The 12,809-nt window shown below is 30.2% G+C and overlaps 2 protein-coding genes across 5 annotated transcripts; both read left to right on the plus strand.

The window, feature by feature from the left end:
• The first annotated feature begins 1,209 nt into the window (after positions 1-1,209).
• Positions 1,210-2,793, plus strand: LOC126657263 (uncharacterized). The gene is made up of 4 exons (XM_050351930.2): positions 1,210-1,345; positions 1,443-1,524; positions 2,008-2,125; positions 2,263-2,793. Exons 1-4 carry the CDS (start codon positions 1,210-1,212, stop codon positions 2,791-2,793), a joined length of 867 nt encoding a protein of 288 aa, XP_050207887.2.
• A 2,695-nt stretch (positions 2,794-5,488) lies between these two features.
• Positions 5,489-7,515, plus strand: LOC126654769 (protein ASYMMETRIC LEAVES 2). 4 transcript variants are annotated; one of them, XM_050348744.2, is made up of 2 exons: positions 5,489-5,825; positions 6,675-7,515. In XM_050348744.2, exon 2 carries the CDS (start codon positions 6,698-6,700, stop codon positions 7,337-7,339), a length of 642 nt encoding a protein of 213 aa, XP_050204701.1. In that variant the 5' UTR covers positions 5,489-5,825; positions 6,675-6,697; the 3' UTR covers positions 7,340-7,515. The 4 variants fall into 4 exon arrangements, with proteins under 4 accessions (XP_050204701.1, XP_050204699.1, XP_050204700.1 ...); XM_050348742.1 differs by lacking the exon at positions 5,489-5,825 and adding an exon at positions 5,864-6,113; XM_050348743.2 differs by lacking the exon at positions 5,489-5,825 and adding an exon at positions 6,132-6,559.
• The last annotated feature ends 5,294 nt before the right edge of the window (positions 7,516-12,809 follow it).

Raw genomic sequence — 12,809 nt, forward strand, 5'->3', positions numbered from 1 at the left:
TTTATTCTAACAGAGACTTTAGTCTCCTTTGCAACTCTCTTAATTTCACCAATTCGAACTTCATTTTCACCTGATAAAGAAAAATCAAAACTCATACAAATACCTGAAATCATCTCACAAAAACCGTGAAAACTGAATCACAAATAAAATGATCTCTAAAAAATCCAAAAAAGAGAAAATCGGCAGAGTCAAAACTTCATTGATACAGTGTCAAGCAAATTAACTCAAATTATTGTTGTATCTGGTAAGGATCGACGGCGATGGCGGTGGAGGACTGGTGTCGACGGCGAAGGAGAGACTCCAAAACTCTTCTTCTTCTTCATCATCAACGACCTCCATCAAAGCCGGAACTCTTCATCAATGCCGGAACTCTTCATTTTCTTCATCCAGGACTAAAAAATCTTAGGATCAATTTTGATTACAGTCAATTTCAATTAAAAAAAATGAAAAAAAGAACCCAGCAAATAAAGAACTAAATCGATGTGATAATTCTGAATTTGTAGCAAACATCATTTTTCAACTTAAAAAGTACATTTATGCAATTTGAAAAAGTAAATCCGTAAATTTCAACTAATTTTGGTCAAGTGGTATTGTTGAGAATATTTAGCCTTTCTATAGGTATTTGTCTAAAAATCCCATAAGTCTATGCATTGGTTCAAACGCCTATGTGGAGAGGTCGGCTATTTCTGGCATTACGATACGAAATTAAGCGGATTCGGATTGAACTTATATGATATTCGGGTCATTGACGAGTCAGATCTGTTATATGGTAGATTAAACAAATTAAATCTGTCTACTCTATCCGAGACATGTTTAGATTTATTTAGTAATTGTATTAAATAGTTAGCTTACATGTTGTGCTTGAATTTGAAATTTTAATACGATTAATTAATTATGTCGAGTTTCGATTAGAGAAATATATTTACTTAATTTGGCACATTTAGGACAGAAATACAATTGTTGACAGCCCTATATGTGCCAATTGGGTGCTTACTGACTGTTTAAGTGAAGGAATCTGTTTTTTTGGGATTGTTATGAATTTGATGAGTTCAACGAATCTATCAGTCACTGTTATATAAATATAATACTACTAGACTGACTTTGTAATTGCCGGCCTAACCCATGGCCTGCATTCATTTTTATGCTACCAATACTATAATTGAAATATCCATGTAACTGCAATCACCAAAACAAAATAATTAATTGATGATGAGAGGAGGACGGAAAGAGAAGAAGAGAGACGATGACCTTCTTTTATTCAAGGAGCTCCGTAAACGTGAAAAAGATCATCTCGCAAATCTCCTCCATCCCCTCGTTTCTGAGGACTTCGAGCCTAATACCGCTCGTAAGGATTGGTTTTATAATGCATGACATTGGGCTTGCTTCTCTAAGTTTTCTGTAGATTTTATACTTATTAACGGATTGCTTATATGTATTCGCAGGGAGTTATGCACTCAACAAAATGAATAATGCATCAAGATATGATTTTTCTGGTGAAAATCTCGATAAAAATGATTATGATTGGTAATAAATCTACGTATACATAGATTGTTAAATATGCATCTATTATTGGGTATCAAGTGACATAAAAATCCCACTTTGAGCATAAGAACCATATAAATAGAAAAGAAGAATTAATTCACTTTTAAGTTGAGTCTAATGTTTGTTTCACAATATAAGCAAAAAATAAAGTACTTATTTTTTTATGAAATACTCATTTTGTGTGTGTGTTCATATTTAAATAAAAAAGTACTAATCTTAATGGAATAGACATTTGACATTTCTTTAAAAGTGTCATAGTTTGGTTTATGTTATATATGAGGAATAAAATAATTATTTCATATGGAATGATTTTTCTGTTCTTTGTTTCATAATAAGCAATAGCAATTTTCTAATTCGATGATTTTTATAAAATAAATATATTTTTCGAAAGTAAAGAATAATTGTTTTCTTTTTAAAAATATAAAAGCGCTCCATCATATAACAAGATGTTCAATATTTGTAAAGGTTGAAAACGCCACCGGCAACGCCTCTATTTCCTTCGCTGGAGATGGAAGCAGCAAATGCCCCTCAGCTTGTGCTTCAACGGGAAATACCTATTCTACCGCAGCAACCCCTTTCGCGGGTATGTTTCAACTTCTACGTATCTTATTGGTTTGTTGTACATATGATTTGGCACGACAAATATACGGAAGAATTGCTCATATAATATTGATTAATAGGTACAGTTTTTCTAATACGTATTCCTTATTACATGATCAGTTTGCAATTACTACTAGTACAGAAGCATTGAAGGGAACAAGTAGCGGTTCAAAAGTAAAACCAGTCACATCTCAGACCAAACTCAACCTTAAATCCAACAATCCAACGCAAAACCATAAACAACCTCAAAAACTCAATACTATCACCTCACATTCAAAACCTACGCCCACCACAAACCATCCAGTAAAATCTACTCCATCATTCTCAAATCCTCCGAGTAATCTGAGGACTAATCGTGCAAATTCTGCTACACGGGCTCGACCTTCTGTAGTACCAACCAAGGTCCCATCACCACCAATTCATAAAAACACGAGCTCACCGAGGACTAATGGGACTAATCGTCCAACTTCTGCTCCAGGGCGACCTGCTGTAGTCGTCCCATCGCCACCAATTCATCAGAACACGAGCTCACCGAGGACTAACGCGACTCAACTATTTGGGAGTAGAATGGCTGACAAGATTGTAACGGCTAGAAAATTAGGAGGTCGTGATAGAGAACCAAAACCAAAGCCTCTACATTCATTACGGTAATATAAATATGAGTAGCTGCTTTCATTAATTGTGTTACTTTTATTAATTCGTTCACTAATTTCGTATCTTGACAAAACTGTACTTTATCCATATGTAGGAAATAAAGCGAGATCGGATTGTGTTTGGCGCTGCAACAAGTGAAATTAATGATAAGATAAACCAAGTTTACAATATGTAATTATAAAGGCAGTATAAACTTATTTGCCTGATATTTAACATTTTTTTTATCAATATACCACGATTTTTAAATTAATATTATCAGTTTGATCCATCATCATTTAAATTTTTATTAAATATATTCACGATTAATTTGGAGCTCTTATGACGTAAAGTTGTCTATATGCCACGTAGGATATGAGTATGTTTGACAATGATCGAAAAGATGATAAAACAAACCGATAAAACTTAAAAATAGTAATATTATTTGGTAATATTCATATTGTGGATAGATAAGCTTTTTTTGTTTTTCAATTATAAACTCAATGTGACATATGATGTAAATGACTTAAAATTCAATCAATAGAGATTGTTTAGTTAATATAGAAAAAAAGTTCAAAAATAATTTTAAAGTTTAAAATATTTACCGAAAATTCGAGAAGATAAATGTCCTAAAAGTAAACTAAAAGGGTTTTTTTGTTCAATTTTAAAACAACGAGAATTTAATTGTTTAATTTTAAAAACACGAAGGTTTAATTGTGCCTAAAAATATAAGTGCTTATCTGTACTTTAAAAAAAAATCAAAGATTCTGCCTTTTTAAAGTAAAATATTTTATTCTATGAATTTTATAAATTAAAATAAATATATCAAAGTCTTATTTTAAAACTATTTTCATACATATAATTTTAATTTTAAATTTATAATATAATTTTTAAACAGAAATAAAAAATAAGTTGTGTCATTTATAAAAATTGATGTAATTAAAATTTGGACATATTTATTACTCCATAATTTATAAAATTGATGAATCGGAATATCTAAATTATTTTTTAAGTATATTTGATAAAATAAAAAAATTATAGGTTTAAAAAATATTTTACAGAGGTGATCGTACCCGTTATACTAGTTCTAAAAAGTCAACTACTCTCACTATTGGTTTTCTAACTTTGTTAGAAGACTGGTCAAAGAGTTAAATTGTTGAGAATAAAGTTCAGCAGAAAAAGAAAAATTCCACATCAGATACATTTTAATTGTGATTTATAATTCCAACAAAAGAAATTGACAGACCAAACTATCAATTTAAGAGATATATGTTAATATGATTAAAATTAGAATATATAAAATTGTTTTATCCTAAAATACTAGTAATATATAATTATTTGGTGAAAATTTAAAGAAAGAACGTCGAAGGAAACTGGAAGACAATCACTATAGGTAAAATATAAGTGAAAGATTTTAGAGCAAATTATGCTAAGATTCCAAAGATATATCATAATTAACAGTTTGATACTTCTTATTTCAAAAGTGTATTTAGTGGTCTTTCAGTTTTAATTCCGTTAACTATTAGGTCCCATAATTTCAACACTTATTTTTAAACGATTTGGTATCCCACCTTTAATTTTATGAACGATTTGGTCCCTCACTTTTAAACAATTTAGTATCCGAATTTCAATCCGGTAAACGATTTGGTCCCTCAAATTAACAGGAGGACCTCTCAGTTAACAGAATTAAAACCGAAAGACCATTAAATAGACTTTTGAAACAAAGAGTACCAAATTATTAATTATATACTTCAGGGATCTTTAAGTAGTTTGCTCAAGATTTTAACCATCTTCATTTGAAGGTAAAACAAAGTTTTTTCTACCAACAACTATAGTTTATATATATATATATATATATTATATTACAAATATCACTAGAATTAAGAATATTTTTATAAATTAATACAACCGTATATATTTGAAAGATTTAATAAGTTCGATTATAACATTTAAATAGATATAATGTTAAAATATCAAATATGGCAAATTTTTTAAATCTAACTATTTCAATTGATCAATTTATAGCCATTTCCGTTAAAGTACGTATTAGTAAAATTTTAAAGTTATTAAAGTAATATTTGTTTAGTGATGAATAAAATATAAAGTATTATAATACCATTCTCGTTTACTATTGAATTGTATTATCTTTTATTAATAATATCAAATTAAAAATAGTATGAAATATTTATAATTTCGATTCTTCAATTTGGTATAGTTCAATTTTCGGTATTGAATATCTATCTACGGTCCAGAACCGTAATGAATTAGTTTTAAATTTTAAAAAGTTAACAGTCAATATTTATTTTTCGATCTTAAATATTTTCGGTTTGATTTTCGATTTCAATCCATGCACAACCCTAATATCTATTTATGATTTAGAATCGTAAAAAATTAAGTTTAAATTTTTTAAAAAATCAATAGTCAACATATATTTTTCGACTCTTGATATTTTCGGTTCGATTTTCGGGTGGAACCCATGCACAACCCTAATATGTAGTAGATGCATGTTAATAGTAACACTGTAGAGAGAGGGAAGCAGCTAGGAAATGTCATGTCGAAACAACACAACATGCTCCAAATCTCTCAACAGTCTGATCAGTAATTATAGCTACCCATATAAATAAACAAACCACTCACTCACTCGCTCCCCAACTCACTCACTCGCTCCCCAACTCACTCACTCACTAACTCACCAACTCACTCACTCACTGTCTCTAACATATATACACAAAAAAAAAGGTCAGGCCTGTGTTACCCTAGCTTTCTCCGCGTCTCCTTAGCCTCTGCTCATGGGGGAACTTTCCCCTTATCCCTCGCCCATATATACCACCATTATTACATCTAAATTTCACTTCTCTCTCTAACTCATCACACTTATAACCTCTCTCTCTCTCCTCCATTTCACTCACCATCACCATCTTTATATGCATTACCATTTGTTTCCGGCGAAAAAACTGAACCCTCGTTAATTTCGCCTTAAAAAGAAGACACTATTGCATGAACTTCACCCCTCAAATTCGCAAGAGTTCATTCAAGAAACATATAAATACAAGGTTTGTATAGTATTATTATTATTATTATTTAACGTGTACATTTTTTTTTATCTATCACATCATATTTTTATTAGAGCTTCAAGACAAAAAGAATAGAATCAGGAAAGTTATTCTTCAGCTCAAGATCCTCTCCACAGTCTTAGAGTCAGAGTCTTCTTTGTATTATTTTTTGAAAATATTTTACAACCATTTAAAAAGTTTAATATGATTTTATGAAGCTTATTGTCACTCATTTCGGTGTTTAAAATAATGGGACAGAGGTCGATCCCGAGGTCGTCGCTCTAAAAGGTTAAAAAAATGAACTATATTATATATTTTTATTATATAGTATGAATTATATGAAGTTCAAGCGAGATCTGCTCCCGAACCTTTCCATTGAGAGAAGTGAATTTACACTAGATCCAATTCAGAAAACTTAGCTTTATTCTTAATTCATTCAAAGCCTTACTTTCTTGAATTCTACCCTTTTTTTTACTTACTAAAACTGCCTAGGGTTTCTGGATAGCTTACCTAAACCAAGAATTGGAAATATATTTTAGTTAAGTATATTTAGAGATTAGATCTCTTTTATTTCTTTATTGTAGCCGTAATTTCCCTAAATTATGTGTTAGATCTGTGAATTTCCAGCCAAACTGAGTATTTGACTGACCATTTTGAGATCTCTCTCATCTCTGAAACCCTAAAATCAGCCATTTCAGCCGCCTGCGCATGTATTTTGTCTCCCTTTCAACTCGGTCGGAACTCATTAATTTCAGCTTGTTTGTTGTTTATTACATATATTTAGTGTTTTAATGAACAGAATTATCATGCATGTGTTGATAATGAATTATATTAATGTATGTATGGCAGAAAATTAGAAGCGGTGGAAGAATATGGCGTCGTCATCAAATTCTCCGTGTGCAGCCTGCAAATTTCTGAGACGAAAATGTCAACCGGAGTGTGTGTTTGCACCGTATTTTCCACCGGATCAGCCGCAGAAATTCGCCAACGTACACAAAGTGTTCGGAGCAAGTAATGTGACCAAGTTGCTAAACGAGTTGCACCCGTCCCAGCGAGAGGACGCCGTGAATTCCTTAGCATATGAGGCGGACATGCGGCTGAGAGACCCGGTGTACGGCTGCGTCGGAGTAATATCTCTCCTCCAACACCAGCTCCGGCAGCTTCAGATGGATCTCACCTGTGCAAAATCTGAGCTATCAAAATATCAGAACCTAGGAATCACTGGCCATGCTGGTCTCTTTGCAGCAGCGGCCGCCGCAGCCACAGCCACCCACCACCATCCCCAGAATCTCGGGATCAATCTCATCGGAGGCGGCGGCGGTGGAAGGGACCACCACTTCCACCACCAATTCTTTCCTCATCAGCAAGCGCAGATGATGAGAAGCTTTGATGCAGCTGCCAACACATATGATCTTGCTATGAATGTCTCTGCAAGTATAGGTCAACTGAGTCAGTTCCAGCAACCGAGAGCCGCCGCCGCCGATGACCGTCGCACCACCATTGACCCCTCTTAATTTACTAGTAATATTTAATTGTCATGTAAGTTTGGTTTTTTCATCTCCTGCTCTTACCAATTTTCTTGTTATCATTATATACTCATATAGTAGTATAAGCATGGCTTATACTTGATTTGGACTATCATCATAATTTAGCATAAAAACATATTAATTTCTCAAATTGAATCTAAAAATATATGTGTAGAACTTAATTTATATAATGATCATGGAAGATAATTTTATAGCCGGTTTCTATGTTAATTCAGCTTAATTTAGTCTGAAATTTATTCTATTTGCAAATGAATGTATTGAAATTATTTGAAATTTTATAAATAATTAAAAAAATCAATATGTATTCAAAAATCTATTGATAATTAAACTTTTTAAGGATGAAAATTAGTTCTATAAAACAATTTGAAAATTACAAGCATTGTCAAATTATACAATTTTATGTAATCTTAGAAAACTATTAAACTGTTTAGAGTGGCATAGTACTCCCCCGACCAGCCTTATCAAATGGCTCAAGCATGATGCGCAAGGGATTGCCTATAGTCGTAACGTAGTTGTTTGATTGTGTTCTTTAGGCGTTTTTGCCTCTTCTTTGTACCAAAAAAAAAAAAAAAACTATTAAACTACATATAAAAATCTTTTAATAAAGGCGCATGACAACCACAAAGGCATGTTGAAAATATAAATTTTATAATATCCTACATTTGAATATTTTAGTTTTATAATCCTAATAAAATTTTAATTAAATGTTAGTATTAATCTATATTTTTATAAATATATTTAAATTTATATATTTACATGCAATAACATAAAAATGATTAGATCAATTTCACTGGCATTAGATATTAACCATCTTTTTAAATTAAAATTTCTAAAATATTTCCATAAAATGTCTGAAATGTGCTCTAAAAGTTTCAAAAAAACAAATGATTTTCTAAGGAATTCAGTTGGTTATTTTGAAGTCTTGTTAGTTTCTAGTATTACACTAATAGTAATATCATGCAACCTGGAATTAAAACTTGTCTTTGACTTGCTATAAATATAAACGCAGGGCTGCAATTGTATGCCAAATTTGGCATTCACTCACAGTAACCACAAGTAGTTCAAAGGGTATTGCCATGCTATGATTTTGAAGTTTCTCTGTTTTGTTTAGTAGTTGATGATTATTAATTACATTTCTATTTTCATTCCCATTGTTCCAAATCCATAATTGTGCTGAAGCTCATCACAAAATCACGACTAAATAGTCCATCTATTCCGCTTAAAAAAAGACAAATACTATTTACATACGGATTAAAAATACAATTATTAATATTGTTTTGTTTTCATTTTATCTTTATTAGTGATATATGGTTAGTGTTGTAGTCATTAATTTATGAAAGAAAAAAGTGGGTAAAGAAATAATTTAAAAGTATATAGCACTAATCAATAAATATGTAAACAAAATAATATATCCCTTCTTAAACTGAATGGAGAAAATACTTTTACGCTACTTATACACTTTTATGAATATTATAAATTCAACTCTCAAAAGCTTTATTGTAAAAACTGAATCAATCATGTCGAAAATAGAAATTATGTGTAATCACTAATCAAGGGAGGTGATTAATTACGTTGATATTAATTAATGATGTATAAGAATGTTATTGGCTATATTTGTTTACATAAAATGGTGATCTAATGATGCCAAAACCAAACTTTTAACTTTAAATATTTATTAAAATCTCTCATATGTTGTAAATTTATTTCAATTTAATTAATTTATTAATATCTATTTAATTTTTTAAAATTAATTCATCTGAATTATAAGATATTTCAATTGACAACTCTTCTATTTTTTTAACTTTTTTAAACTACCCATTCAATTTCCATGTAAGTTCAAGTTTTAATTATGAGATATTTCAATCGACAACTTTTTTTTAACTTTTTTTAAACTACCCATTCAATTCTGAAAAATTTGATACATTTCCTATAAATTTATAAAATTAAAATAGATTTACAACATTTAAAAAATATTGCACATATCTCTAAAAAATTAAAAAAGAAATTATCTTTTTGACACCATTAGACCTAAATGCTAAGACGTAAGGAACACCGTCTATATAAATATTCTTCTAAAATCTGGCATATGTTGGCATATAAATAAGGCAGAATAGTTTAATACATTCTTATCTTTAACCTACATTACAAACAATTTTTTTTAAAATGTGATAATATGATCCGACAATTTTAAAATTTGTAATATTACATTCAGTCTTCAATTAAAAATATTTTTTAGATATTGTGGCTCCATAATATTTTCTAATAGCATGAAATATTGTGTATAATAACTATTTATAAAATCAAAAATTAAATCATCAAATATATTAATATATTTTAAAAATAAAAATAAATTGTAGTTGAATATAGTTATCATAATTGATGAATCAGATTGTCATAATTTTTTTTGATTTTTTTATTATTTGATCAAAAATATTAATATAAACAATTATTTTGCTTATAAATAATTAAGAAGAACGAGACTATCTTATTATATATAACAAATAGACATAGTTCGGGAGAAATTGAATCCACAATTTTAGATAATTTATTAGCGAGCGTTTATATTATTTGAGCTATAATTAGTTGGTTGAATAAATTGATTTACTTTGCTTAATTATTGTCATCATATCCGAATGAGAGTGCCAATGATATATAGATTGGTGCATGAAATATCCAAATTGAATAGACTGATTGACAAGATGAATTTGATAACAGAAATGTATTCATACTTTTGAATGAAAATGGGTTGATTTAGATACAAAAATGTAGAAGACAACTGAAAGAGACAAAAAGGCGAGAGAGGTTGGTGGCGAAATTAAGAGAGCCATAATCTCACTGTTTGTGCCAGAACAAGCATGAATTCAAAGGCCGTTGCAGACCAAATATTTAATACTCCACACTCTAATTCAAAATTCACACCACAGAAATTCAAAATTCTTGTTTTTTTTCTTTAATATCGTTACGGAGTCACTGTTTCGATTAATTTCGATTAACTTTGATGAAATATGTTACGGTGATAGAAAAATTACAAAAACTTTTTAAGTTGTTTTACATTTAGAATTTGAATCCCAAAATCTAGATTAAAATTAAAAAAAAATATAACATGTGTGTTTTCAAACTACAGTCATGATTGATTATCCGAAATTGGCAGCTGGTAGAATTGGAAAAATCAAAATTTATATGAAAATTTTTTTATAGAGAGATCTCATCTATTTAAGAGCTAGATACCTTAGAGGGGAAGGTATCATAGAAAATATATATATATATATATATATATTGAACAGGATCTGTTCGAGAATGTCGTGGAATGTTGGATGAATTATGGTATGGGTGGCCCTCTCGCTATTTTCGAGATCATCCGTGGAAAAGGGTCTTATTTCGGGACCAGCCCGCGGTGAAGAACTCTTCAGATTGAGCTGGATTTAAATTTAAATTTATTATTCTAATTAATTTAGATTGAACTGGATAGAAAATGTTAAGACAATAATAATTTTTTTAAAATTAATTAAAATTATTGTGTATAATGATAACTTTAATAAAATTAAAAAAATTTAAACTGAATTTTAAACACTAAACATGATAATATTAAAAAAAATTAAATGCTGAATATAATATTGTAATATGTTAAATTATTTAATAATTTTAATAAATAAATTCAGTTTAATTTATGTAAGATCAGAAGAAAATGTGAAAAAATAGAAGAAAATAGAAGAAAATGTGAAAAAAGAAATTAAAAAGGTAGTCAAAAAAGAATGGATTGTGTGCATGTGAATGATGACGCAGTTAGCAATGATGAATTTGGACAGTTACTCTTATTCATCAACACAGCTTTTGCTGACGCACCTTCGCCTTATGGATAGTCCTTCATCAATTTGTTTGAATCATTAATGACCAATATTCCGCGTAATACTATAGCTAATCCCTTTTTTGATTTAAAATCAGAAATTTTGTGTTATTAATTGATCATAACAAGTTTCCAGGTTCTTTTTGAACGTGTTTTGTTGCGTTTTGATCGATGTAACATGCATATTTTCATATGATCATATGAGATTTTCTGATCAGTTTTCATAAAACGACATCTTTAAATCTTCCACATTTACACTAATTTCCACTTGAACCGGGTAGGTACATATGTTGCGGAAGACAAAACTATGATCCAAAATTTTAAACGGTTACTATTTGGAGTTTGTAACATGAATTAATCAACCAACCTTTTTACTTAGTAGTACTTTCTTTTTTGTTTATAAGAGTATTTTTTTATCAATGTAAATGCCACGACATGATGACTATATATGGTTGAAAATCTCTTGACCAATTTCAATATGGGATCATAAATTAAATGTTACTAGTATAAAATATGATATAGTGAGTGCCAAGAGTGTTAAATGTATATAAGTCTATATATGCACGTAAGAAAAATTATTGCATACAACCGTTGCGCCATGTCATTCGTGCAACAAATCAATTGTGCGTTAGCCATGTGGAAAATTGAATGATAAAAAAAATAAGTAATAATTAAAAGATTCCTTATCGCAAATGCTTATTGGCTTGATGTAAAAATGACGTGGCGCAACGGTTGCATGGGATAAACACTCTGCATGTAATCTACATTGGTTGTGAGGTTGATTTTAAAGAAGTAAGGAAGTAAATATAATATCAACCATCTCCTCACTCAAATGGCAAAAAAATGAGAACCGAGACCTAATACTTAAAGACTAAAGTCATCGCGTTGTTAAAATATTAAATTTTGTAAACGATGTATAAATCTAAAATGACGTGACATTCGTAACTTGTAAATAAATACGTTTATACTTCCGTTCTATCTCGGAAAAATGACTTTTTTATTCAACCCGGTCCGGTCTAAACCAAATGCACACCCCAAATTGTAGGGTATTATGCTAGACAATGTTGGAAAGTGCTATATGATGGAAGGAGAAGGTGAGAGAAGGGGGTGGGGGATATCCCGACAGTTGCACATACCAAAATGAGAAAGGATTTGCATTAATTTCGGGTGAGTTATTCTCTCCAAATCCCCATTATATATTGACATTTAATATCGGATTTGGCCAACTCAATGACAAGTTATTAAATGGGGGCATGACCCAACAGCTTTTAATATGATCAATCACTTGACTCATCCTTTTCTTCATTCATCAACCCATTTATTGTTAGGTTATCATCTTCATTCACGCATTCCCACCATACCTAACATCCATACATACATATGAGAACTTATAAGTATCACAAAGACAAAAGAGAACAAAAGAACATTTCAGTCCCAATCCATAATCTCTTCATTTATTACGTGCTTTTTGTCCCCTCCCCCACCACCTTCTCCTTTTACCCCCACTTTTCACTTCTCAAATCAACTTATTTTCATACCATTTTCTCCATATACATATATATAAACCAACTTTTTTTTGTTTAAAATAATAAT

Source organism: Mercurialis annua, linkage group LG7, assembly GCF_937616625.2.
Source record: "Mercurialis annua linkage group LG7, ddMerAnnu1.2, whole genome shotgun sequence".
Taxonomy (NCBI): Eukaryota; Viridiplantae; Streptophyta; class Magnoliopsida; order Malpighiales; family Euphorbiaceae; genus Mercurialis; species Mercurialis annua.